Here is a 27,127-nt window from a genome sequence, read left to right on the forward strand (position 1 = left end):
GTCAACAAGGCATAACCACTGTTCAAATTGTGTGAAGCTTAAACCCTCAAAGAGAGGGCAATAGAGCACGGTTTTATTATCACGAAAGAAACATCTTCGATGGATGGGTAGGCTTAGTTCTCCGTAGAGGGAAATACTTCGAGTCATGTAACAATCTGCTGTGACTTAATATGAATATTGGGCCGGCAGCTCTAGTAGAATTCAGTTATGGTCAGCATTTTCAGCGGCAGAGATTAGTGTGTGTTCAATAACATTCTTGGTGATATCTCGAATCTGTCTCAAAGACACTCATGATCGTCAGTATCTAATAATGGACAAATCGAGTGGCTTCGCAGAAAGTCACGGAACTCATCCTTCTTAATACCGGAGGAAATTTACTCCGGCTCATGTCAGCACTGCGGCGGCTAAGCCAATTGTGGGAAGCGTCAGGCTAATTGCATTGGGAGGCAACAAAAGGTCAGGTGCCGATGACGGAAATCTGACTCCTCGCAGCCGCCGCGTAGTTGACCTTCTTCCCCCCTTCTCCAAGGCACTGTATATTGTGCTGAACTTCCTTGGCTTATCCATCGCGTTTTCTCTGGCTCGACGTGAAGCGTCGATGTCAGTCTGTATCTGAGATTTCTCCGTACGAAAGCCGTCACCAACTTTCGATTGTTACCCCTCTGATCCCCGCTGTTGTCAGAACATCCCACGCAAGGTGGGTATGACTTCACAAGGACGACTTGGTGTCATCAAGTACTCAAACTGATCGCAACTGCTTGTATAAGACACAAACCGTTATTATCGCGATTGAAATACGCGAGGCAGAAGTTCTAGCAGTACGCAACGCGTTGTGCTCCCAACATACCAGCGATCTCGCGCCTTATTTCACTTCATCATTCTCTGCGACAGTCTATATGTCTTACACCAACCAGACTATCAGAACCAGATTTGTTTTGCAGGGCAGACAGGGAGACAAAGCGAATATTTCGATTAAACGGAAATCAGTCGATCACAATTGCATGCTCTATAATCATCATCTTGCTCGACTGGTCAAATAAAACTTCAATATCATCAGGTGCTTCTGCAATGGGTCTCAAGTTTATTCCAGCTGAGGGGGTCCTCGTCTGCCTCCATTAGGTGAATAATTAGATTCACACACGAGCTTCGCCATGGACTCCCACCGATTCTTCGGAGGCCTTCGAAGCCACACCTTGAGACCACTGTACTACCAACTTCTCTCCTTGCACCAATATCCAATCTGCGAACTTCTATCTCATTGAGACGAGGATCGCAATATTTTAGTCACACTGTGATTTTTTTGCGACGCAGTCTTGCCTACTTCAAGAAATTAAAGGCTATTCAGCTCACCAAGATGAGCACGCACACAGTGAATAAGAAGTCCTGGGAGTCTCTCTCTTCGACTTTCTCCAACCTCGAAATATCCGTTTCCCAGGACAGTTGTTATGCCTCGGACGAGCTCTCCATCAGTCCAACCAATCCTATCACAGCTGGCACGTCGCTAGCCTCCTCCTTTACGCCAGCCCGCCAGGATCCTTTGCAGTCGCTATTGAAGCCCATTTTGAAAAGGCCGTATTCTGATATTGAGGAAGATGAGGAACCTGAGTCTGGCTACGGGACAGACGATTCTGATTACGATTACGCTTCTGTGTCCGATGAACAGGACGACGAAATGTATGCGGTTTCTACATGGGACGAGGCCTCGGATGTCTCGGATGCCATGTCCGAAGCCTGCGGTGACGATGGTGAATCAGTGGACGGTTCATTCATTTCGTTCGAATCCGTGGTGCGTTTTGACACCAACGTGCGTTATATCGAGGCGCCAGAGCCACAAGAAGAAGAGGCCGAGATGCCGCGAACCGAATTAACCTGCCATGAATTAATGGAAATGGCGAGGGCATCTGGCGCTCTTCGGCTCCAGGGCGGACAAGCCGCCGAGTCTGATTCGAGTGATAAGACGCTCGAACATGATGAGCTCAGTGATTCAATCAAACAATGGCCAGAGGAGCACCCGAGTGATATTGTTGACTTGGATAAAAGACTATTCATTGCCTACATCAACGGCATCAACGGGATTGCCGAGCCCAGATACAAAGCGCGTCTCCGCGAAAGAATTGATGATATTAGAAAGGGACACACGCAATCTCCATACTTGGAGTCTGATAATGCGCCAGGGATGTACCTCGATAATGTACTGGACCACGTGCTGGGTACATTCCGCAACATTATTGTTCAGGAGGAGCTTGATGAACTGGCCACTCTCACTGAGCGGAGGGGATCCCGGCAACAGACTGAGGCGACTGAAGGACTCGATAACAAGCTATTGGATAAGATTGAACATCTTCTTTCTGAGAGACTGGCAGGGGATGATGTCAAAATCGGCCACGATGAGCTAAGCTTTTTCGCAGGCGGCGTTGCTTATGCCCTTCAAAATTGGGCCTCGTATAGAGCGCATTGAAAAGGACTGGTGGACCGGAAGCTCTTCTACGATGCTTGATAAATAAAAACAACGGCTATATTCACTCAAAAACGTTATGAAGTTATGTACATAAAAGTCCACGTCATTTCGGGTACTCGAATATCATTTGCCCTGCTTACTTTCATTGTGACTCCCTTTAGCTTGATTGTGGTGTATTCCTGGGACCGCTTTTTATTATAGAGACGCCTGTCCTTCCCTGACACCATCATGCAATGCGGCGTCGAAGACGGGCTCTAATCGTTAGACAGGCGGTTAACTAGGAACTATCCGTCGAGTCTCATAGCTCTACCGTCTACCATATCATAATGCCAGGATGTTCCATGACTCAACTTACATGGATCAACCCAGACACATTGATTAGTGACTGACCACATGTGGCCAAACACTGTGAAATGCTCCAAGATTGGTCAAAACAGGACCAAGTTCGACTTATGGCCCGAGGCTGATTCCAATTCAGACCAAGAAGATTGGAGGGTGCTAGCATGGTTCGCTCTCAAGTAGTGTTGGAATGAGAAGTGGGTTGCGTCTCTTGCATTTTCTCAGATTATGAGTAGTGTTATCTGGGAACCCTTGCTGGTGTATACCAATTGCGGCGGGCATATTGATAGAGAGTCTTCCAGCTGGCCACCGCGAGCCCTAGACGAAGCCGACTATTATCATTATGAAAGCAGGACGTCGTAGCACCGTAATGTGGATAAAGCATCATATGCCCATTCGTTGTGCCATGCATGCCATAGAGATCAATGCAAAAAAACAAAAAGAATATGGTAAGACTGGGAGTCGAACCCAGGCCTCTTGCGAGAGTGCATGACAAATCTAGTTTTCTAGAGAAAGCTAACCAGCTTGAGTGCACCACCTTAACCACTCGGTCATCTTACCATTACTTTGCCAAATGACGTCGCATCTTGCCATCTATTCTGAAGAACTATCTGCTATTAAACAAAGAAAGTTCTCCGTACCCGAGAACACTGATTAAAACTAAAGTGGTACGTCCAGACAATCTCTTCTCAACAAACCTAAGCATAATCGATCAGCAACATTATTATTATCTTATCGCTCCCTTCTAAAGGTCCTCCCCAGCTCCTTTATCAGCATTGCTTTTGCTATCTTCCTTGCTCTCCGTAGTTGAATAGTTCAAAAAATTGAGCCAACATCAACCCAAAATGGTAAGATGACCGAGTGGTTAAGGTGGTGCACTCAAGCTGGTTAGCTTTCTCTAGAAAACTAGATTTGTCATGCACTCTCGCAAGAGGCCTGGGTTCGACTCCCAGTCTTACCATGTTCTTTTTTTTTCCTGGGTTTTTTCAGCACACTCTCAATGCCTAACTTTCAGTCCTTGCCTTTCCAAGATCCATTATAGGACCCAAAGACCCGAAGACTAATTCTTAGTCAGATTGTTGCCCAATTAATGGACACTGCTACAGCAGTTAGCCCACTCTGCAAATGCATGTAAGATCGTATGCGATCACGTCAGCCTGCGCATACTGGATCCTGGAGGCTGTTGGTGCAGTCATCTAACTCCAGTTTCAAAAGGTTAACAGAGCGAGTACCGAACTTCAATGGCTTGGTTTGCTGGCTCCTGCGCAGTCACTCAGCCGGTCAGCCCTAACACTATGTTTGGCAGCTGGAGATCTCCGAAACGATTACGTTTCCTGTCTAGGTGAATCAGACCAATTAGCCATGTGCCACAAGGTACTGAGAGTCAAGAGTCGCAAATAAGCGAGTAGATCCATGATTAGCAGTTTAGCAGTCCCACTACTTAATTCCCTCTCGCCCAGGATAAAAACTATGTCGGAGGGAAGCGTGCCAATAAGATGATCCGAATGCACGATCAAAATGGTGTGCTCTCCGCTCTCAATGAGCCATTTACACTTCGGAGCTGTATCAGCTGAACTAGTTATCAACTGCTCGGCTGTAAAACCATGGTTCATAAACTTTCCAGCTGAGTCGCAATCCCGGATACATTTTCAAACCGGGGAAATCGATAGGCCGATAGTGAGCCTGTCTCTGACTCGTGGATAGATTCATTGGTTACGAGGCGACATTGGTGATCCACAGTCTGTATTCCTCCAAGGCAAGGCTTGAAGGCGTTCTGAGGACCACGTGTGGCTTACGCTGAATGATTTTTCTACTGCGACAAGAAGTGAAATATGATTATGGGCTCTTATGTCATCTTCAGATGTGAGTTGATGATACGGTCATGGAAAGACGGGTCAATGGGAGGTTACTTGGAACTCTGTGTGTAACTGCTTGCTTGTTACAGCCAAGAGCCAAGTGTAGAAAGTTGATCTTAGAAGGAATGGGACTAAGAGCGATCTTCGACTTGACATGCGATCTATGGAAATTGCGCAGAGCCATCGAAATGATGGACTGCTATTTGCTGCAGCTGGTGGGCCACCCCCATCGGCGTTGTCTAAGGTACCTTAATAGTCTGAAAAAAGAGTTTTCAGAGGAGTGTCTAAGTACGGAGTCACCTACCATTTAGAAGGATTGTCACGCCAATTTTGCTTTGGTCGGAAAGGCCGTTCAAGCGAGTGTGGAAGAGAAAAAGCAAATAATATCCGATTGAGCCTGATTAGTGCTTATTGTGGCAAACGATCTGGAATTCGCAAATTAATTGCAGGGGTGTCTGTGTATTCTTCTCTGCTTCTTCTCCTTTTCCATCCAAATTCGGTCTCTTCCCCTGACCCTGGAATCGGGACGCTTAGATGGAATGGTGGGGCTGTTTCTGATCCACTAAGCTTTCGTCTTTCCGAATTCTGAATTCGGCCCCATTTATTCTTTCCCTGGGTACGGAGTACTTTGGCTGCTACCTTAGGACTCATCTACCCAGGTACACCGTACCTCTTACTTGTAGCAGTGCCAACTGGAGTAGAGGTAGTGAAGAACTACGTTGATTCTCAGTTTCCAGTACTGCTCCGGAGTATAGTACTACTATGATTGACGATTTATTATTTCCAACGTACCTCTGGAGTTACCACTACAAGGTGGACTGATAGACAATGTACAGAGTGGCAACAGCTGGTGCCGATCAGGATCAGTCCCTCGTGTTGAGTGAGACTGTATCCAACTCGTGGGGAAGATTGGTCGTGCTGCAGATGTAGGAGGTCTAAGAGTATCTACATTGGTTTATAGAAATGTAACTCATCACAACTAGATACTTTACAGACGATGTGATACTTCTGACGTTAGAGCCATGAACTTTGTTGTAGTCTAGACACTTGCCATCCATCATTATCCCTGAACGCCTATTATAAGGATGAACATTATTATTTTGTTCCCGTCATCTTTCTACTAGTACTACTGTTCTCCACTCCCACTCTTGATCCCAATCCTCAAACCTCAATGGTAGAAAGACCGTCTCCACCTCTCCTGATTTGCATCTTTCCCTCCGTGTCCTGACTACGGAGCACTTCTTGAAAACCTAACGATAGTCCGGGCAACTCATACCCGTTTGAACTAGTACTCTGTAGTTACCAAGTTATCCGGAAGACCTCCTGAATTCAAAGTTTCGCCAGTCCCCAGTGCAACTTCAGATTCTTATTTTCCTCTACCTTCTAGCTCTCTTTTCGTTCCCTCTTCCAAGCTTAGCCAGTCCATTCTTTCACATACTCTCTTTATCAGCTATACCTTTCTTTCGCTTCTAAGAATCCGACGACTGTCAACTCGCGGGAATGAATGAATGAATAGCTGCTCCCTTTAAGAGCTGACGGGTATGTTTTTTGGTCCATTGTCCCATCTCCAACACTTTCGTTTGCAGTGCTATTTGCGTACCCATCATGTGTTAGCAGCCGCAAAGAATATCAGGGCCCCCTAAAAAGCAGGCAGTGCGCACAGCCACTTCTTCTGACTACACGGCTGACGGAATGCTAATTATATTTGACTCTTTCAGAATGATCTAGCGACTCCGTTCTGTACTTCGTATATCTCTTTAAAGAGACCAGCCTTCTACTCGAAAGCCTCCGGAACCGCGGAAGGCCGCCATTAACTGCATGCGATCAATATAAAGAATCATGCAGCACATCAAAGGGCCCGAATCCCCCGAGCTGGGAAGGACACTGTCGCGTTCGCGCAGCACTAGCATGTCCAGCGACTCCCAGCTCTCACGCGTCCACCTTCTCTCTCCCCCACCAGTGAACCCTCCGCCCTCGTTCATCGCATCATCTGCAGCTTCTCAAATCATCACCGCAGACCAGGAGTTTAACACTGCGGACTTTGTGACTAGCGAAGAAGACAATGGTGCTAACGCGAGCGCTCTTGTCACCCCAGAGGCTCTTTCGGCTTTGAACGGGTTTCTCGACCACCTTCTTTACAACATTCTGGCAACCGCCAAGTCAACTCAATTGGCATGCATTCGACCGGCAATAGCCGACGTCCTCAAACCGCGACTCGCGAAAGAAGTCGTCTCTGCTGCGGATGATGAGCTGTGTGAGTACATGGGCGGCCAGGAAGATGAACAATCTGAATTTCGCGGCGGGCAGACTTCCGGCAATGACTTTGACCTTGTCCGTTCTTGGAAGTTGACTCGGCTTCGATGCATGGTGTACACGAGGTTGGGCGACATGGAGGAAGACGACGAAGACGAGTACATCGCGCAAGACCGGCTTGTTGAGTCTGACGATGGGATTCCGCATAGATTCAACAGCCACGTGGGCAACATCACTCCGGCCGCCGCGATATTTCTAACGTCTATCATCGAGCACATTGGAGAACAGGCCCTCATCATTGCAGGTGAAACTGCGCGGTCCCGGTTATCTGTGAAGCTCAGCGACAATCATGACGAAGTGACCGAATCTGGCGCCGAGCGAGGCAGTATGGATAGGCTAGTGGTGGAGGATCTGGACATGGAAAAACTAGCTTTGAACCCGACACTAGGAAGACTGTGGCGAACCTGGCGAAGACGTGTTCGAACGCGTAGCCTATCTCGGACGGTTTCGAGGGAGTCCTTTCAGCGTCGCAGATTGACTGCACCTTCGGCTAGCAGCAGAAAAAGCAGCATCGTTACTGTCGATGAACGCCCACCCAGTCTGCCCGTGTCGCCGAGTGTTGAGCACAACAAGGAGCTTGATCCGGCATCTGTCGCTCTGCCAATGAGCGAGCACGATGTCGAAGAGATTGAGATCCCGGGATATGTGGCTGACTTGGATGGCAGCGAAGTGCACGACATACAAGAGGTTCGAACCATGCAAGCTGTCGTAGCCCACAAAGTGCGGCCTCGCAGCCTTATGGTACTCACCCTCGCTCCTCCAAAATCCCCTTCACCCACAGGGAACTCCCCGGTTACTCCACTCAGTGCACAGAGTGCCAGAGTTACCCGTCACGTTCGATCGCGGTCACTACCGAGCGCCCCGTACCCCGAAGGTGATATTCCAAAAGATGCCCCGGCTTCTCAAGCAAATTCCCCTTCCACAAGCGAAGAACAGAAGCGCTTGGAGACGATGTATGAGCACGATGAGGATGACGAACAAGCGGTGCCAAACGAATCAGTCTCTCAGAAATCTACAGTGACCCCACAAGTCGAGCAGCTTGAAACAGGCTATTCATCCGGTGAGCAGAGCTGCTCTGCTGTTGTGCAGGATGCGACCACCGCGTCTTCGCCGTCGGCGGCGTCAGTTGACGCCGTTACAAGTCAAGCGAGTAGCACTGGTACATCAACGGCATCATTGAGCGATGAGCAAGAGTTAGTTTCCGAGGTTATCGAAGGACATGGGTTATGCGAACCGCCAAAGCTGGCCGCGTTGCAGCGACCAAAACGGGTTACAAATAAGGATTCTTCTCAGGGTGCCCGTGAATCGCCAGCGGAAGAAAAAGCGCTGCGGACTGTGACTGTCGTTGACCATGGACTGCAGATGCAAGGGGAAAGCGCCAAGTCGTCCCGCCCTGCCGGTAGCTCTGACGCCTCCAAGACCCCTGATGAGGACTTAACCGCCGCGCAAGCCCCTCCTGCCAGGGCGTCTGATCTCACCGTGGACGGCAAACCCTCAAGATTGGCACCGGCCACAGCCGAATCCTCTAGAAAAGAGGTTACCGAACCGGTTTCCAAAGCCGGAGAGGCAATTCTTCCTGATCGACCGCGGACTCGGCCCGTACCCGTTCCCTTGTCCTTGGACACCGCAGGCCTGCAGTCTTTCACGCCAACGAGCCCGGGATTAGCTACCCCTGGCAGTTCTGGGACTGAGCGCGCAGCGGTTCAACGGATATCACGCCCCGCAACCTCGGTAGCCTCGTCTACTTACCCAAAATCTCGCCGGTCCGACAGTTTCGGCAGCCATCGGGAGAAGCGTCCAGTGACTGCGGGGTCAACTACGTCGCAGGTTTCGAGCAAGCTCAAGGGCCTTATTAGTCGCCAAACCGACACCGCTACTTTCCTTGTTCGCAGTTCTTCAGAAACCAGTAGAGCATCCGCTGTCACTCATGACTCAGTATATGATGATAAATCGGGATTGGATGAATTGATTCAGAGCGAGGAGACGATTCATTATACCCTGACACCCAAAAACATGAGGGATATAGAGGTCTGTTCAAATTGAAAAACCCTCTTTTGCGGAACCCCAAAGCTGACCCTTGAACAGGACTTGGACTCCCCCAGACGGCGGCCTCAGCGATCACCAACCGCGGATTTGGCCGATTTTCTTAAGAATACTGGCCCTCCTGGAAGTGAAACACCTAGGCCAAGGACATCCAAATCATCCTCTAGGGAACCGACCGACTTTCCAAGGGCATCGAAGTCTACGTCCTCCGAGAGGGCGAAATACATACCCATTCAGATACCTAGCACAGGTCCCGAGCAGAGAGACAGGAACTCCCCCCGCAGCGGCGCTCCACGTCTGGAAGCGCGTTCAGCTGTGGCACCACGAGGGCATCGGACAGCCGAATTAGCTGAATTTCTCCGAGAAGGACCGCCGAATATCGGGGCTCACCAGGTCCCACGCACAGTTGGGGTGTCTCGGGAGACCATGGACATGGATGAATTGAGACAAGGAGCTCCTTCTGTTGCTAGCACACGAGGAGGCTCAATGGCTACTCGGTCACTTGCTTCCGTCGGTTCTCGCACAGCCCTTCTCGAATCCGCCAACCGTTCAACTGCACAAGGGGCCTCGTCGGTCAGTGCGGCCAATCTGTCCAGCAGTAGGGATTCGACCGATCCTCAGCCGGCGCGGAAACAACGTAGGGTGCGGGATCCTTATGCTATTGATGACTCGGACGACGACGAATATCTTGAAGAGCTTCTAGAACCTTCCAAGCCTAAACGGGAGGAGGAGAGCCTGATAGATTTCCTGCGTAATGTTCCTCCGCCGGAGGTTGAGCCCCAGCCTCTGGCCTTGAATATGCCTACATCGAAAAGCACTTCCACAGGACTTGGAAGTGCGTCAGCCATGAAGGCACGGCTTCTTCGAAATACTTCCTTTGACAAATCCCTTTCCGTGAAATCCTCGAAATCATCGCTGCGTCAACAACAGGAAGGTCACTTGACGGGACAGTCCAGTTATACTGTCAAGGTTGGCATGGAGCGTAACGGAGGAGCAATTCACGCTGGGTACGGGTTGTCCGCCGTGCCTGAGAAGCAGACCGAAACCAGTGCGTTAGCGAGCTTTCTCAGGAGCACAGGTCCTCCGGAGCCTCCTGCTGATCGGCGACCCTCCTTGTCTGGCAGCAGAGGCAAAGATTCGAATGGCTTTTCCCGTCTGTTTGTTCGTCGCAAGAAGGTTGAAGTTTGAAGCATCAGATTATATATACCCCTTCTTCTTCTTTTGTTTTTCTCCCGTCTTGGTCTAGACGAGTCTTCCAATTCATTCGCGACTATGAAATTGTTAAATGGTTGGCAGATGACATGTGTCTTTGAGCGTTCTGAGCCAGTGATGAAACATTCCTTGCGTCTTTCTTCTTTGTGATACTCCTTGCAGTGATATGCCTACGATTTCTTTGCGCATGCAAACTTATGTTGGCTTTTTCGCGCTGCACTCACTTGTGCTATCTTATGTTTCCCTTTTCTTGTTTCATTGTCCGCATCTCGACTCTCTCGGCTTGTTGACAGAAGGCCTCCACTGGAGTGCGATTGTGTATATAATGCTTTTGGGTAGCCAGTATTCGGGCGGTCCCCTGAGCGACTACATTCTTTCTATTTCAGCAAAAATTTTCATATCATCTGGGATTATATCCATCATCAGCCCATCAACAGTAGAGACTAGTAGTGTGTTGACGTCCGCAGCGAGGCTTGGGCGTGCGTCGTCCACGATTCAGTCGTACTTTCCTTCCCAAGCAATTCCATAGAAGACTGCTGATCAAATCATTTCAATCTCTTCAATGCGAAGGCATTAAGAATAGCATAGATTCAGAGAGCCAGTTTGATACTACTGGAGGAGACGGAAGATCTTTAATCCGGCCGCTCTCCGTAGACGCGGCGTGGCATCAATAATGTTGTAGAGCCCCATCGCTGCTCAAATACACCGACAGAACAAGCCACGACCTCTTTGTCGGCCAATTTACTCATCGACAATGGGCACCTCCTCACAATCCAGCACGAGGACACTCCTCGGTATCTTCGTTCTGCTCCTTATCCAGCTCTCATCCGCTTTGAAATTCGACCTGCACGCCAGCAGCGGCCACAGCGAGCGATGTATACGCAACTTTGTCTTCAAGGACCAATTGGTCGTTGTGACTGCTATTGTGAGCGGGCAGAAGGGTGATGGGCAGGTTGTGAATATGCACGTATGTTGATTCTCACCACTGCCCTGGGAGATTTTCGGGTTTGGGTCGTGGGGGCTACTTCCGGCTTCGTTATTACTGTTATCGGGCTTACTGAAGTGATGCTTACTGTTCTCCTTGCTATAGATTAAGGATGCGCTTGGGAATGACCATGGTCGGCCTAAGGATATCGCGGGCGAGACTCGTCAGGCATTCACCTCTGTTGCGGACACTGCGTTTGATGTTTGCTTTGAGAATAAGCTGGTTTCCCACCGTGAGTTTTTACCCTTACTTTACCTAGCTTCGCATGATACCCCGGCTTGACTCTTTTGACTCGGGAGCTGATCTAAACGTGCCCAGACGGTGTTGCAAACCCGTACAAGTCTGTCGAGCTCGACGTCGAGATTGGCGCCGACGCCCGTGACTGGTCCAGCGTTCAGGCTGCGGAGAAGCTCAAGCCGGTCGAAACTGATCTCCGTCGTATCGAGGAGATGGTGGCGGAGATCGTCAACGAGATGGAATACCTGCGGGCCCGTGAACAGAAGCTGCGGGATACCAACGAGAGCACCAACGAGCGTGTGAAGTGGTTTGCTTTTGGCACTATGGGGATGCTGGTCGGACTGGGTGTTTGGCAGGTTATATACCTCAGGGCCTACTTTAGGTATGTTGAGCTCCCGTGTCGCTCTTTCCGTCGTGGGTTTGACGGTGTCATAACTAACTGCTGCTCTTTTTTCGAACAGGTCCAAGCATCTTATCTAAGATCTTGTCGTGTTGTGTTTTGATCCCCACCTGTCATATGGGCAAGGCTACTCGTGGTTGATTCTCCGTTGGATTGCATGACAGACACGGAGTTTTCAGTCGTATTTGAGGGATTCGGCCTCGTGTATTTTCAGGTATATTTATGGTGCATTGCTTCAATTTCCGTACTTATGAAATGACACCTGTAATGAATAGAAGTGCTTCCAGTGTGTGCTCCTGTTTCGTAGTACTATATCACCTGAAAAATGAGCGTCTCACGCCTTCACATTGACTGTTGTGGGCTTTCTAATATCACATGCGCTACTCGTACGAAGTAGTTGTGAAAGGGTCGTGGCGATGAGTCCAAGCTGTTGCAACATGCAGTCACATCTGAGTTCCTCAAATCCATCTAGTTGACACATTGTATACTTGCTGTCGGTGATCTCAGTTATCTTCGAGTTATACTCGAGCTATAACGATCTCATCGGCATGTTTAATTGATGCAAACGCTGCAAACAGCACGCTGCATTGCCGCGGATGATGTCAATTCCGTGTCACTATTTAATGTTGCTTACCTTCGATATTGGGCTTCATTGACTAGAGACACTCCCCTGCTAAGCTTCTATATCAAATTCATCTTGACTAGGAGCTTTACAATGTCTGCCCCACGGCTCATTCAACGCCTCTCGCGGCCCTCGAGGTCTCCTTTCTCTCTCACTGCAACAATTGCCCGTCGCTCCTTCGGCAGCTCGGCTGTTCGTCCAAATGATGGCAATGGGAAGGATCGAGCGCCCTCTACAGCTCCGGAGCACCGCAAATACCAGACTTCGAGGCCTCCAAACCAGGCTGTCCCCAATTCAACTTCGACGATGACCAATGACTTCCCCAGTGTCGGCGAGAGGACACCGCCTCCGGAGCTCTTGAGCGCGGTGGATCCAAACTATAAGCCGGCAGATCCCTATCCAGGCCGTGTTGAGCATTACACTGGTGGTAGACAGCAGCCCGGCGCACAGAAACCGGAGCTTGGTGTTGGGGAGATGGAAGGGATTACCTTCAAGGTTGAGCCGCTGAAGCGAACTGGAGAGGACCCGGCGACCATGAGGGCTCGATTGTTGTGTAAGTTTAGTTCTTTCCGTTCGCTTCCTACGGTCCTTGGTCCTTGAAGCTAATAGAGGGACCGAATGCAGATCAGAGTAGAAAGCGAGGTATCCTCGAGTCGGATCTGCTGCTATCCACATTCGCCGATGTCTATCTGAAAGATATGACGCCAGAACAGCTCCAGGAGTACGACCGTTTCCTGGACGAGAATGACTGGGACATCTACTACTGGGCTACGCAGGACCCTCCGTCTGCCACGGACGGCCCAGCCGAGGATACCGTCACAGAGACGTGGAAACGCACCGGAGCCAAGAGTGGTGAGTGGAAGCAGACCGTTGGTGCTTACAAGGCTGCTTATAGGCCTGTCCCCTCGCGGTGGGCCGACTCGGAGGTCCTCAGGCTTCTGAGACAGCATGTGCGCGATAAGAGCGCTGTTGGATTCCATGCTGCGAAGAACAAGAAGACTGGGGGTACTGGACTAGGAAGAATGCCCGACATCCAGGTCTTTGATAAATAGGCCTTGACTGCTACTACTAAAGGGCAGATCAAGGTACGACGCAAAGGGACGGATATTTGTGTACTGTATATCTCAGCTTGTACTATAGTATGCCTTGAATATTTTGAGCGCTCTGCTGGAGATATCAAAGCCTTCACAGCATTGTCTCTAATGGTATCTCATGGTGCGTGACTATGGTCCTCTGCCTATGCTAGGTTGCTGGTTGTTGTATGCTCAAATTGGTCAACTCGCAGAATCGCGATACAACCATCAAGAAAATCTGCATGAATGAGGTCATCTCAACCTTTTTGATTGCAGCTATGTATCGCGATATCGACTCTGTATAGTTCCGGGTCATGTGACTCGCTTAGGCTTAGGGCTTGTGGACCACACAACCAGCGGCAGAACGGGCTAGTTTAGGGCTTAGGCGGGCAACGCTGGTTCTGCTCCTCCATCCTCAAGCGCTGCGATTTTATCTCAGGCCCAGAGTCAACGACAATTGCTCCGCCCGCGTTCATCCTCCTCCCTCCTCTCGCGGCCCCTTCATCGTCAATATGGCTGAGCAGATGGTTCTTCGTGGTACCCTTGAGGGCCACAATGGCTGGGTTACTTCCCTGGCTACCTCTCTGGAGAAGTAAGGGAATACCGAATATCGAAAGTTGCAAGAAAATCATATGCCGAAAGGATGAAGAAACGTTTGTTTTGGAAGACTTTGGGCATTGGTTGAGCATGTGGACAAATAGATTCTGACTTGGATGTTTCTTTCGAATAGCCCCAACATGCTGCTCTCTGGCAGTCGCGACAAGACCCTGATCATCTGGAACCTTACCCGCGACGAGCAGGCCTACGGTTACCCCAAGCGCAGCCTCGAGGGTCACTCCCACATCGTCTCTGACTGTGTATGCTACCCGAAATCCCATTGAGCTTAGAAAGAGTACAAGGATTGGCAATCGCTGGTGGAGGAAGCCGAAAAAATATCACCAGATTGGCTGACAGCGTGTGTTCCGTGCAGGTCATCTCCTCTGACGGTGCCTACGCTCTGTCCGCCTCCTGGGACAAGTCCCTCCGCCTGTGGGAGCTCGCTACCGGCGAGACCACCCGTACCTTCGTTGGCCACACCAACGACGTCCTCTCCGTCTCCTTCTCCGCCGACAACCGCCAGATCGTCTCCGGTTCTCGTGACCGCACCATCAAGCTGTGGAACACCCTCGGCGACTGCAAGTTCACCATCACCGACAAGGGCCACGCCGACTGGGTTTCTTGCGTGCGCTTCAGCCCCAACCCCCAGAACCCCGTCATCGTTTCCGCTGGCTGGGACAAGCTCGTCAAGGTACGTTTATCTGGTCTTCCCTGGCGCGATGTACAGCCGAATCCGAAACCGTCTGCCCAAATGATGTTTTGCATATTACGTATTTGCTACTTCAGAGCCTTCCACGGCCATGAGACAAACAATCACCAATGCCCTGATGGACACTTCGCAATTTGGTTTTGCACATTTTTTACTTGGGATTAGCTCTTTTATTCCCCTGGGAGATCGAAGCTAACACAACGTACCCATTAGGTTTGGGAGCTCGCTTCCTGCCGTCTCCAGACCGACCACATCGGTCACACCGGTTACATCAACACCGTCACCATCTCCCCCGATGGATCCCTGTGCGCCTCCGGTGGCAAGGACGGCACCACCATGCTCTGGGATCTCAACGAGTCCAAGCACCTCTACTCCCTCCACGCCGGCGACGAGATCCACGCCCTCGTCTTCTCCCCCAACCGCTACTGGCTCTGCGCCGCCACCGCCAGCTCCATCACCATCTTCGATCTCGAGAAGAAGAGCAAGGTTGATGAGCTCAAGCCCGAGTTCATTGAGAAGAGCTCCAAGGCCCGTGAGCCCGAGTGTATCTCTCTCGCCTGGAGCGCTGATGGCCAGACTCTGTTCGCTGGTTACACTGACAACAAGATCCGTGCCTGGGGTGTCATGTCGAGGGCATAGATGATGACGAGCGTTTAGGCGGAGGAGAGGAAATCCATGTTTTTTCTTTGTTATAAAAAAGAAAGCGCTGGCATTGGTTGGGATGTATGAGCCATGAGCAATGAAGCACTCCGGGCCTGGGCCCAGGGTTTTTCTCCGACATGTCTAGCTTACTTGATTCGTCGTAAAATTCGTACGCCTGGAGTCTTGTCAAGGTCGGCATGCCGAATGTTCTAATACCAATTAAAAAAACATACTATAAAAATCTATTTATCTTCCTACTCTTTAATCGTATGACTCCCTGTTGCTGGGGGCTTTGTCTACAAAGTGCCCTGTCTTTGAGTCAACTCGCTGCAGAAAGGCATTACTTTACGTCTTCTGACAGTCATTAAGGTAGCAATCTCGAATTGTTTCGTTTTTCATACTATTGTACAGTCATGACATGGACTCTCTGTTGTACACAGAATGCAATCATTTCTTCAATTGTGCCAGAGCTTCCTCCACATGGGCGGCATTCTCTTCCAGTCCCAACCCCCGAGCCAGAGACTTCGCCTCCTTCCAATACTGTTCGGCTTCTTTTCGCTTACCCTGAAGATGGGCAATTTCTCCCAGGTTATACAGTGCCGCAAGGCAGGACATATCGCATTCTTCGTCGCGGATAGGAGGCTGCAGTTTAGCAGCAACGTCTAGGGCCTTTTGCGCCCACTGGTTGCCCGAGTCGATGAGTTGTTGAGGCGCAGCAGTTGACCCACGGGAAGGAGTCTTCTTGTGCAACTCCCCGGTGATGGCGGTGGACACGTCGGCGAGGAGCGTCACCTGCTTGCAGGAGGGTCTGCTGCCCTCGTCTGCGCGCAGGAGGTCCAGCGCGCGCAGCAAGAGCGGCATGGCGAGCTCGTTCTTCTCTTGCTTCAAGTACGTTTGTCCCAGGTCTGTGAGTGCAGTCGCAATCTCGGAGAGGTTAAGCCAGGCTGTACTGGCGTCTTCAGAGGCACTCCCGACGGGAAGTCGGAGCTCCTGGCGACGGCGAAGCTCTTTCAGACAGAGTTCCACCGCGGCTTCCTGGTAGCTTTCGGCTTTCTTCTCGTCCTGGATGTAGTCGCTTGCGTACAGCTCAGCGAGTTTCATGTGCATTCCGACAACCTTCTTCAGGACCTTGTCTCGCTGGCGGTCTTCGTACTCGTCCAGCTCCTTCATCTTCTGATGCATCGCTAGAGCGTCCGGATCGTCGATCTGAATCGACTCCGTCACCGCTTCAGTTTCAGGCTTCTGTGCATCCCTCTTCTTTCTACCTTCTTCCACCCACTTCAGGCACTCGGTCTTTGTGCGCTCCAGAACCTGAATGGCTGGTTTCGCCAGCCCGGCCTTCTCAAGCATCATCGATACCTGGAGATGTATCCCTATCATCTCATCAGAGAATGGATGCATGCCCAGCTCGACCGCCTTCCTCAAAGCCTCCTTGTACGCCTTCAGCGCCTTGGCTGGATTGAGATCAACTTCAGTGTAGTATACGGCCGTCCGGAGTGACTCGGCAACCGGAGGTGGGAACTTGTGATACTGCGGGCCGACGCGTGTCAACTCGACGTAGGATATATATGCGAATATGGCCGTGGCTCCGGCGACGGAGATGATGGCGAGTGGGAGGAGGATGGGATTCTTGCGCCAGATTCCTTTTGACGCTTCCTGGAAGCCGCGTTTCATCCGCTGTCCATAGCTAAGATGTCGGCATTGAGGACGGATATGTTGTAGTAACGAGAATTGGGTTTGTGATTGTCTTTGAAGTGATGATCTGGTGCTGTTCCCGGTTTGACATCTGTGTGATGCCGTGCGTGTTGAGAGAGCTTTGTTGTATTGTAGGTTTCTCGGCCTCGAAATGAAGGCGCAGGCGCGCCGTGATGCTGCCTTAAACATTGTCTGATTTTTTCTGTGAGTCGTCAAATCATGAACTGGCACCCCGATCGGATGTTGAATGGTGAAACTGTGGATGAAAGCGATCGAAAAACCGCGGCGAGAGAGACTGAAATTCAAACCGAGCATCTATCAAATTCAAGGGTTTAGTGGTCCAAGCTTCTCCGCCTGCGGATATGATATGACGTCGAAGTCATCGCTCAGCGTCAGCACTATCGCTCTTTCAATAGCCGTTTCATCTTCAGAAATACTATTTATATCAACGTGCGCAATAATTTTCTGGTGTAGGAAAGTGGCGCCTCCAACATGTGTGGACGGTATGCCCTTGGAGTGGTGCGTAGCCCCCGATAATCCCAATGCTTCTATGTCTAGTGCTGATCTTATCGCTAGCGGATGGCATTTATCCGACGCCGTCTGCAGGAGCAAGGTATGCAGGTTGACGAGGTCCCCGAGGACGATGAAGTGAGAGAATCATACAATTTTGCACCGGGGTATAACGGTGCTGTCTACCGGGCCGATGTCTCTGACCGCGGGTTCGTCGACGACGCGCAAGAGCAAGACACTACAGACCACCTGCGGGAGCCATCTCCAGAAACAGTCGACAGGGTAGAAAAAGACCATGATAGGAAATGGAGGTACAAGATTCAGAGCATGAGGTGGGGCCTCATACCATTTTGGACAAAAAGGAAACCTGATTACGGCTCTCTGATGCGAACGATCAATTGTCGCGATGACTCTTTGATCGAGGATCGTGGGATGTGGACGTCCATGAAGCGGAAGAAGCGATGCATTGTGATCTGCCAAGGCTTCTACGAATGGTTGAAGAAAGGACCTGGAGGTAAAGAGAAGATCCCGCACTTCATCAAGCGCAAGGACGGGGATTTGCTGTGCTTTGCCGGACTGTGGGATTGCGTGGCGTATGAAGGTATTCAATCCTGTCTGCTATCTTTGCGATGTTCATCGTCCGCTGACGTCCAGGTACAGGCTCAGACGAGAAGCTCTACACATATACCGTCATCACGACTTCGTCGAACTCGTACTTGCAATTTCTCCACGATCGAATGCCAGTGATACTCGAGCCCAACAGCGAAGCGATGAAGATGTGGCTGGATCCCGAACGGACAACTTGGTCCAGTGAACTGCAGTCCATTCTGAAACCGTATGAAGGAGAATTGGAGTGCTATCCGGTCTCTAAGGATGTTGGCAAGGTGGGAAACAACTCGCCTGACTTCATTATTCCGATCAACAGTAAGGACAATAAGAGTAATATCGCCAGTTTCTTCGCCAATGCGAAGAAACAGAAGGGGGGAGCAGTCTCCTCCGCCAGGGATGAGGACGCCAAGGAAACCTTGCACTCTGCCGAACAAAAGGTGGTGAAAGATTTGGATGAGCCGCGCAAGACCCAGGACAGTCAATATAATGCTCCGCTGCCAGAACCAGGCGTCAAAAGAGAGTACCCTCCGGATGGTGATGACATTGGCAATGAAGCCCCGAAGAAACAGAAAACCGAGCCGGCACCTTCACCCTCCCCAACAGCAAAGGCACATAAGCCGAAGGCTAAGTCTGAGCGGAAGACGACCACATCGAGTAGAAAAACGCGAAGTGCAACGCACAACGACAAGCCTTTTAAGAAGACAAATGGGAAGACGACTGACGGTTCTCAGCGAATCACAAATTTTTTTCAGAAATGACAACCACAAATGCACCGGCATCATGATGGGATGTGTAGTGTTTTTGCACCGTTCAAAATCAGGGAAAGGAATCTTGGCTTTCAGTAGGATCAGTCCAGCCGCAACACGCGCAGACACTGAGACTGCAGTGCGGCGTAGCAGTCGAATCGCCTAATGAGATATGAATGTAACGGGCCAACTGTCCAGCAGTTTCTATACTCGATGTGTTCACACATGTGGTATTATAGTACAAGTGAGATCATGGTGTTACATAGCTTGGTATAACCCCTGGCTTGAAGCTGAGGCTGCCCTATTGTAGCTCACGTAGTTTTTGAACCAGCTTCTCTCTTAGAAAAGGACTCAATCCGAGTCTGCAGCGCAACACGTCAGCTTCAGAACTAGTCAAAGGGCGAGGAAACTCACATTCCGTCTCTAGTAACGATTCTGTAAGTGCCTGTTTTCTGGTTAGCTCAAAATTGCGCCAAAATTTGTTTCATAAATATATAATCGTACCGCTTGGTTGATAATTCCCGTTGTCTCCGACAAATTTCCCGTTCGCATCAACTTCTAGACTGCCGAAGATATCCTCGGGCCTGCCAGTTCGTTAGTGGTTCAATTGGATAACTGGGCGAAGAGGGTCGCTACCATGCAATACGACCAAACTCCGGAGGTCTCCTGTTGTCAGAAAGGTGTATCCAGCCGCCTCTACCAGCAGAGCCGACACCAACCTGGCCACTGGCTCCTCCGCTAGAGTCCTTGCTCTCTCGCCGTCTTCTGCCACCCTGTCCTGTCATCAGGACTCCTCCCGAGCCTATATTAGCCCCAGATGTGGAAACCATAACTTGGGCTTGAGAGATAGCGTCCGGATCTTTGTGGCCGTACTCAGAAATGACCTCTTGTAGGATCTTCAGGAAGTTTGGATTTTCCCTGAAAGAGTCCGTCGAAGGAGGGAGCTTGGATGTGACGCCAATGGCTGTTTTGGGATTGACAGGCTCTGAAGACAAGAGCGACAAGGTATGACTTCCACTTTGGGGTTTATTCGAGAAAACATACTGTGATTGTGAGCCCGAGAATGGCAGACTCTCTGGCTGCTGAACTTACGATATGGGGATTGCCTTCTAGGGTAGACACTGTGCGAATCTGGCACCATCTCGGTAACCTGAGCGGCTGTCGCGCAAACGACATGGACGAGATCATATTGTAAATATATCGCTGAGTTGAGAAGCAGTCGCTTGGTCTGCTCAGAATTATTTGGAGCTTCAATTGCTGCTTTGCCTATGACGCTGTTGAGACAAACAAGGCAAAATCATGTGATCCCGCGGAGTCGATACTGGCAATTTATTGTTGCTGCTTTGTACGCCTTACGATGGTGTTCCATGCCTTTCCTCCCATTGACGATTTTGCTGATGGCTTCCTTCCATTCTTTATCTAATTAGTTGAAAATGCTCCTTTCATGAACCTTTCCGTAGGATGCCGCTGATTTAGTGATACCTGACGTTTCGACATTGGATTCCTGCGCATCCCCTTGTAACGTGGGAAGGAAGCATCGCAGCCTTAGTTTGGTTGTTGATTGTATCTCATACCTTGCATGATACCCCAGTTGATTATAAAGCAGTCGTCTCGAGTGGCTGCTACTTGATTTCTTCTCATGTGATTTCCTTTATCAAATAACGGACAACTATGGCGACTCCATCTACAAAACAAAATCCGGGAGCAACCCCAACCCACTTGACCTCTTCTCCTCGACCTACTGGCGCGCATATGGCAAGACCCATTGCGCATAAGTCACCATCAATAAGGACACCATCAGTATCGGGGCAAGGCCATGGTCATCAGCCAAGTGTATCCTCTCACCAATATGCTACTCCTCTTGCTGCAACATCAGGCATTGAGGATACTGTCACCTTCAGTTCACCATCTGCCTTGCTGGCGCTGGGTGGCTTTGGTGGGATCAGCCCGTCTCCTGCCGGTCATGATGCTCTAGTTGTTCCGAGTATGAATGAGCATGATATCCAGGCGCTAGGAATGCAAGGTATCAAACTTGGATCTGCTCGAGATAATGACGAAGAGCGGAAAAGACACATTGAAGATGTTGTCCAGCTCCTACGGACTCGCATATCCGGCAGAGCAGTCTGCAGAGAGGGTATTGAGCGTCTGGTTCAACTGGAAGGATTTGAATCTATCTGGCAAGAGGACAATCTGAACATTGCCGGAAACTTTGTTGACCTTGAGATCGAATTTCATCGCGGCCAGAACGTTGTGAAAGACGTCAGTCTTAGCTATGCAACACCGGACGCTACAGATGGCGAACGACGGGAAGAAGCTACTGCTGTACTGAAGCGAGATCTTGTGCAAAACCCGGAAGACGGAGAGCGGGGCTCATGGAAATCACTGACCGGATTCCATGGAAACCTGCAGTGGCTGTCAAAACATGACAGACTCAGTCAAGAAGTCAACTGTTTTGAGGCCATTGAGGGCCTCTCCCAAAGCCTGAAGCGGATATGGGATGAAGAGCAGAAGCTTCCTAAATTCTCAGGTGTTTACGAACATCTATGTGCTGGATCCATTGGCCGACCAAGCCTCCACAAGGGGAGTCGACTCGGACTAAGCCTAGACTATTGGATCCCTCAAGCGCAGGTCTTAGACGCGAAGCACGCGGATTCACCTCCTGACGCCATGGACATTGATAGGCCAGCTAATCGAGCGCTTAGTGAAGTCGCAGAGCCACAAAATGGAAAATGGTCTGTAATGATCGAATGCGAAGAAGGCTATCCGTCACTTCGTGTGTCGAAAGAATGGCTTGACTCTGATGTCCTCACAGTGGTCAACAATGCTGCAAATGGCTCCTCCTCGAATGAGGCTTCAGCTTCAGATATTGCAGTTATTAACTGGGCTGACCCGCCTCCGACCCTGAGCTCCGGTGGCTCAGACGCAATGGCCCTTGATTCGAACATGCTGGGCTCCTCTGCACTGAACCGCCGGTTTGTCGCTCGAATGGAGCCACCTCTTGATGTTCCGATCCTCGCAGCTTCAGACATTTACAGGCATCTAGGCATTCAGCTTCCACACGAATTCCGAATGGTCACCTATGACGGTCTACTAGTTCCTGGATGGTCACCTCTGTCAGCAACGGGTGCAGTAAGTCTTGGCGCTGAGGATATAACTCAGCCCGGCCGCAAAAGGCGCAGAACGTCTGTTCAAGGCTTCGACCAAGAAGGAAATCCCTGCACGAAGCATCATAGTTACACTTTTCAGGCGTTTGAGTCGGTTGCAGGGCGGACGATGCGTGACATCCCCTTCTCCCATCCGCGGCAACTTGCGGACGTTTTCCCAGTAAGTACAAGTCGTGCTCGCGCCGCGCTAATCTGCTAACATTATACGCTTTCCAGATTTTGCGCCAGTATGCGTTGCTTGCAAATCTGATTCACAAAATATTTAGTTCGCCACAAAAGGACGATGGATCAAAAAAGGACGCCGAACCAGCCACAGAGGGGACTCCTAGGCAAGCGAATTCCTCAAAAGCGATCATGCCAACAAAGAAAAACAAAGTGATCGTCCTGAGCAATAAAGATCCGAATGAGCAGAAACTCGACTTTTTGTTGAATGGAATCAACAAGTCAAATGCTACTGCTACCGGCTCGGGGAAGGACATGGCAATGTCACCATCAATAAGTCTGCATGAGCATGCTGCACGTCAAGAAGAGATCAAGGTAGATGTGACCTTACGGACACAACTTGGACAGTCGCCAGTCATAATGTTACTTTTCACCGTGGAAGATCCTCGTTTGGCGAGTTCCTCTGCAGAGGCTGCCCTAAGCAAAGTCTCTATCAGTTTGGAGATTGGCCCTAATGGCCGCATTTCAGTTGTGGACATGACTGGACTGCTGGATAATGAAACGGCGGCGGACAGTGAAAAAGGTGCACATAACAGTGAGTCGTACAAGCTGCAACAGAAGATAGCCAGGGTGCTGGAAATCTCCCAAGACATCGGGATATTGGTAGAATGGGTTGCGCGGTGGGTACGGCAGCAAAAAGCACGCGGGTGAAACCTGTGACGAATGGCGACGTCCTTGAAGTGGAGAGCAGCGTCTAATCAGCCTGTCGGTTGGCTTACCGTCAAATACAGTACCTTGACTTCCACGTTGCAATATACTACTGCGCGCCGGGTGATAGAGCTGCATGCATAGCACTAGCCTTGTAGTGTTGCCATAAGGAACCTTGACAACAGATACTGCCTGACTGCTCCAAGGCTGCCAAAGATCAACTCCGCGTCTACTCAACGGCCCCAGTTAGTCTGTTCAAGCAAGAGGTCCACGAGCCGCACGTGAAGCTGAGATCACAGAGTTTGGGCCAACAATAAGGCTCCATATAGCTCACCAAAGAAGGCACGCAGTCAAAAGTGACCTTGGAACGGGACTCGCAATTGTAGGGGGCAAGATAGCACCGCATAAGTGGTAATTGAATGAACTGATGGCCGCAATTCCACAATTACCCTTTCATGGGAGGAAGCCTTCATTAACAGCATCAAACGGCAATCTAAGGATGACTTCATCCCCAACGCAGCGCAGTCAAGCCATGCCTGACCTCCTCTTGTCTCGTATGTACAGTTGCTTACCGGTAAAGCAATTCATGCCACTTTGAAGTAAGACGATATGACCTCTCGAGGGACACCGGGTGTACTACGTGTCTGAGCGGCCAATATGCGTGATTTGTTACCAATATTTGATATGTTCAGTATCATGCAAGGGACTATACACAAGCATCGTTTCCATTACGTATCAGAAGAATGCATCGATCTCGTCTCCATGAGTTGCCATGCGAAATGCTTGACTCCTTTTTTGGAGCGTGGCAAGGGGGCATGGAATGTTTGATCAACTGCGCGAATTACTGTCCCTGACTATTCCATGCTGCCTGCAGTGCCCGCTACATTGATACACCGAAGACTGAGATTTATGTCACATGGATCTGATCCTGATTTGCCAAATATCACCTGTGTGGTAGGACATATTCAAGAAGTATCTGTCTACATGACGTTGGTGACCTCGAGTCGAGCATTCTGACTTTTTTACATGCAACTTCGATATTGGGTGGAGTACTCATGTAGTAACGTGCAAATGGTACCTGAGATGTGATACTATCACAATAGCCGGGATCCAGTCAGCGCAGTTTGTCATGGTTCGACAAAATCATCCAATCAGCGTCTTGCGATAAGCAATTTCTCTGAGCGCGGAAATGACTGGGCAAGCAGCGGACGCGTTTGGCGATGGCAAGGATAATAATTGCTGTTTTTCTGTTTCAAAATTTCAAGGTTCCCTGATATGAGATGCTGGACTGGAAATTATTTATTATCCGCTGTCTATTGGACGACGCAATGAGCGATTATCCATCGAAATGTGTGAAGGCTTTTAGAGTATCGGTGAGGGATATATTTCCTATTACCCGCAACTTGTCTTTTTTGGACTATCTTTTATGGACATTGACGTTGCGTTTCGACTCGAGAAAAATTACGCGTATTTCGAGGTTTGTGAATTGCAAAGGACCGAAGTTACCGAGGCGACCGTCATAGACTTCTTTTTATCCTCGGTCGTGAGTGCCTTAACGGGACATATTCCTGTGTTGACTTTTGAATCCAAATAGATCGTCAACAGTCGGCATCAGAAGTCAAAGTCAACTTCATATTATTGCATATGATCAAGGGCGAAACCGGACAGTGGACGCAGATGATGTATTCGATTTGTGGAGGTACGAATGACGCTAAGCTGCACCCGGCTAGAAGGGTGTTTGCAGACCGCCACACACATGTTCTATTTATGACTGCACTAGCCGCACCACTGCGCTGCTATTGATAGAGAACGATGGCTGTGTTTCATGATCTGGAGAATGTCTCTGATTCTTGTACTGAAAACAGAAGCTTCCAGGCCCATGATGGTAATGGTGATTATCCTCTGTAGTACGGAGGACAGTGCCTGCAAGGTTTCTTCGGCGTCCACACAAAATGTAAATCGGCCACAGGGCTGAAGTTAACAACCACTCTTTGGCAGCTGATTCCTGAATCTCCCGATTCTACTCCGTTGTCGTTGGCCCTCTTGTCAAGACAGGCCGGGAAGACTAAAGGATTCACATCACCCAGATCGGACACTAGCAAGGGTCGCCACCCAAAAGTCTGGAGAAGATGGTTTCTCCAGAATCATCTTGACGCAGTGACTCTCTCAACAACCTATCCTTCCAGTTTCCGGTAAACCCCCCAATGTTCCCATCATTCGCCAATTTCGAGGCGGTGCAAAAACGCACAATTATCCAATTACTTGGTCCTCCCAAGTCCTAGAGTATACTTAGTAACACCAGTCCGGTTTCGGCGGGCCCTCTGGCTGTCCAAGGACCGTTGCCACGCCCCACATTCGGTACTCGTCTCTGGGTCGTGTATGTAATAGTTTTACCGGGTAAAGTGTACCCAAATTAGAATTTCCCGCCTGAAGGGATGGTTGGGCTGCAGATATGTCTGGAATCGGGTATTGATTCCTACAACTTTGACTCCGCAGAGAGAACTCGAACAGAGATGATATTACGGATAGTAACTTCTAATTCAGCCACTAACTTGAGTTCTTCCTGACTGTCTGACATGGAATAATGTGGCAGGCGCGCTATGATCCACCCACGCGACATGGCGGGGTTTTGAGGGGCAGTCATAGATAAGGAACTGACTAAGAATACCCACCAAATTCTATGCACTGATAAGTCGCAGGTATGCGATGTTACGCTTTGTCATTTACACTGCAATTATTTACCGCTTACATGGAAGTATTTGAAAATCACGAGAGAAGGTCTCTTCCAATTGATTCTGCCTTAGCCTGAGTATCTTGGATCAATTGTGTGTCCAATTTCTCGGAATCATCTCCGTGATTCCATCGTCTGGAGAGATAAGCGCTCAGGAAGCAATTAGGGTACTTCAACTATGGAGTGCTTCGTACCTAACTAGTCAGATAGCCTGTGAATGTCTTCTTAAGGTCTGATGCATCCCGTAGGCTATTATGGCACACCTACCAATAGGATTTGGGTCTTTTGCATTAGGCGCATGCATGATTCGTACTAATTAGGCCTTGCAATTGATATGCATCTGCCCCTGTCGCTGTTTGATAATACCTTTTAGCAACATAATCAAGGTGCTATCTTTTCGACTGCAGTGTTATACACAAGCATCCGGCAATGCCATTGATATTGCTTTTGAAACAGAGTCAGCCGACACGTTATCGCGCATCAGTACGAATGTATATCGACGAGAATCGCGGCAGGTCTTTATCAGTATGCATTGTTCGGTAGCAGTCTTTGCTCTGGCGTGGGGTGGAGCGTCCGGGGAAAGTCCCAATCGCCTCGGTGGCTGCAATCGATATTGATCGCTTTGACGGCAAAATTATTAAATGAATTTATCAAAGAACTCTAGTCCATACTCTGTATACATCTGCCTATCAGAAATGAATGGTCTCGCATTACATGGCACATGCCTGTTCTGCCCGTGCAACGGGAGAAAGGGGGAGTCATTTTTGATCCATCTGATTTCCTAAACGGGTATTATTGTTCAGCTTGATGGATTTCAATATGCATCCATACATGGAGGACATCATTGGATTTTCGAGATTATTCATTGAGTGGAGAAGATCCTATCCTTGAGTTAATTCTTGAGTTACAGTATGCTTTCTACAGTGGTAGAGATAACTTTGATCTGTTATATGGTAGATCAGTTATGATAATGATTATGAGGGATATATGGTTGGTATGGTACTGATGTGGTGATACCTTAATCTCTTACTAAATTCCGCCCACACTTTACTTTTCCTCATTCCAGTTGAGAATGAAAGTATCCAGCACTTGATATTCTGGTGAGAATATTAGAAAGTAAAAGTCCTCAAAATTTTATTCTGAATCAACAAATCTAGGTACAGAATACTTCCTAGAGGCCAGATGGTTCGATCATGCAGGCAGGCTGTAACGTTTGAAAATAGAAGTGGATAATGATGCTGACTGGTGGGAATTGGTATTACGGGAAGGCGCCCAGCAACCAATGTGTAAGGTAATTTTCAAACTGTTTCCCTATC

The 27,127-nt window shown here is 49.5% G+C and overlaps 9 protein-coding genes and 2 non-coding genes across 11 annotated transcripts; 8 read left to right on the forward strand and 3 right to left on the reverse strand.

The window, feature by feature from the left end:
- Positions 1 to 1,354: 1,354 nt before the first annotated feature.
- Asppvi_000263 (uncharacterized protein) lies at positions 1,355 to 2,458 on the forward strand (the record flags this gene model as incomplete). The annotated part of the gene is made up of 1 exon (XM_043296574.1): positions 1,355 to 2,458. One exon carries the CDS (start codon positions 1,355 to 1,357, stop codon positions 2,456 to 2,458), a length of 1,104 nt encoding a protein of 367 aa, XP_043152509.1.
- Positions 2,459 to 3,244: 786 nt separating this feature from the next.
- Positions 3,245 to 3,358, reverse strand: Asppvi_000264. Its single transcript has one exon. It is a non-coding gene; the product is annotated as a tRNA-Leu (tRNA).
- Positions 3,359 to 3,644: 286 nt separating this feature from the next.
- Asppvi_000265 lies at positions 3,645 to 3,758 on the forward strand. The gene has a single exon. It is a non-coding gene; the product is annotated as a tRNA-Leu (tRNA).
- Positions 3,759 to 6,492: 2,734 nt separating this feature from the next.
- On the forward strand, positions 6,493 to 10,197 carry Asppvi_000266 (uncharacterized protein; the record flags this gene model as incomplete). Its single annotated transcript, XM_043296575.1, has 2 exons — positions 6,493 to 8,994; positions 9,052 to 10,197. 2 exons carry the CDS (start codon positions 6,493 to 6,495, stop codon positions 10,195 to 10,197), a joined length of 3,648 nt encoding a protein of 1,215 aa, XP_043152510.1.
- Positions 10,198 to 10,975: 778 nt separating this feature from the next.
- On the forward strand, positions 10,976 to 11,923 carry Asppvi_000267 (emp24/gp25L/p24 family protein; the record flags this gene model as incomplete). The annotated part of the gene is made up of 4 exons (XM_043296576.1): positions 10,976 to 11,188; positions 11,312 to 11,438; positions 11,525 to 11,825; positions 11,905 to 11,923. The coding sequence occupies 4 exons, from the start codon at positions 10,976 to 10,978 to the stop codon at positions 11,921 to 11,923; spliced, it is 660 nt and encodes a 219-aa protein (XP_043152511.1).
- A 635-nt stretch (positions 11,924 to 12,558) lies between these two features.
- Positions 12,559 to 13,517, forward strand: Asppvi_000268 (succinate dehydrogenase assembly factor 2; the record flags this gene model as incomplete). The annotated part of the gene is made up of 2 exons (XM_043296577.1): positions 12,559 to 13,018; positions 13,090 to 13,517. 2 exons carry the CDS (start codon positions 12,559 to 12,561, stop codon positions 13,515 to 13,517), a joined length of 888 nt encoding a protein of 295 aa, XP_043152512.1.
- Positions 13,518 to 14,050: 533 nt separating this feature from the next.
- cpcB (40S ribosomal protein RACK1) lies at positions 14,051 to 15,483 on the forward strand (the record flags this gene model as incomplete). Its single annotated transcript, XM_043296578.1, has 4 exons — positions 14,051 to 14,130; positions 14,269 to 14,395; positions 14,509 to 14,826; positions 15,058 to 15,483. 4 exons carry the CDS (start codon positions 14,051 to 14,053, stop codon positions 15,481 to 15,483), a joined length of 951 nt encoding a protein of 316 aa, XP_043152513.1.
- A 450-nt stretch (positions 15,484 to 15,933) lies between these two features.
- Asppvi_000270 (TPR domain protein) lies at positions 15,934 to 17,370 on the reverse strand (the record flags this gene model as incomplete). Its single annotated transcript, XM_043296579.1, has 1 exon — positions 15,934 to 17,370. One exon carries the CDS (start codon positions 17,368 to 17,370, stop codon positions 15,934 to 15,936), a length of 1,437 nt encoding a protein of 478 aa, XP_043152514.1.
- Positions 17,371 to 17,673: 303 nt separating this feature from the next.
- Asppvi_000271 (SOS response-associated peptidase) lies at positions 17,674 to 19,058 on the forward strand (the record flags this gene model as incomplete). Its single annotated transcript, XM_043296580.1, has 3 exons — positions 17,674 to 17,700; positions 17,758 to 18,292; positions 18,352 to 19,058. 3 exons carry the CDS (start codon positions 17,674 to 17,676, stop codon positions 19,056 to 19,058), a joined length of 1,269 nt encoding a protein of 422 aa, XP_043152515.1.
- A 289-nt stretch (positions 19,059 to 19,347) lies between these two features.
- Asppvi_000272 (uncharacterized protein) lies at positions 19,348 to 20,234 on the reverse strand (the record flags this gene model as incomplete). The annotated part of the gene is made up of 5 exons (XM_043296581.1): positions 19,348 to 19,408; positions 19,461 to 19,491; positions 19,551 to 19,630; positions 19,683 to 20,089; positions 20,139 to 20,234. The coding sequence occupies 5 exons, from the start codon at positions 20,232 to 20,234 to the stop codon at positions 19,348 to 19,350; spliced, it is 675 nt and encodes a 224-aa protein (XP_043152516.1).
- A 483-nt stretch (positions 20,235 to 20,717) lies between these two features.
- On the forward strand, positions 20,718 to 23,083 carry Asppvi_000273 (RNA polymerase II mediator complex middle subunit MED1; the record flags this gene model as incomplete). Its single annotated transcript, XM_043296582.1, has 2 exons — positions 20,718 to 22,370; positions 22,427 to 23,083. 2 exons carry the CDS (start codon positions 20,718 to 20,720, stop codon positions 23,081 to 23,083), a joined length of 2,310 nt encoding a protein of 769 aa, XP_043152517.1.
- Between the last annotated feature and the right edge of the window lie 4,044 nt (positions 23,084 to 27,127).

The sequence above is a fragment of the Aspergillus pseudoviridinutans genome (genome assembly GCF_018340605.1).
Source record: "Aspergillus pseudoviridinutans IFM 55266 DNA, scaffold_1, whole genome shotgun sequence".
Classification (NCBI taxonomy): domain Eukaryota; kingdom Fungi; phylum Ascomycota; class Eurotiomycetes; order Eurotiales; family Aspergillaceae; genus Aspergillus; species Aspergillus pseudoviridinutans.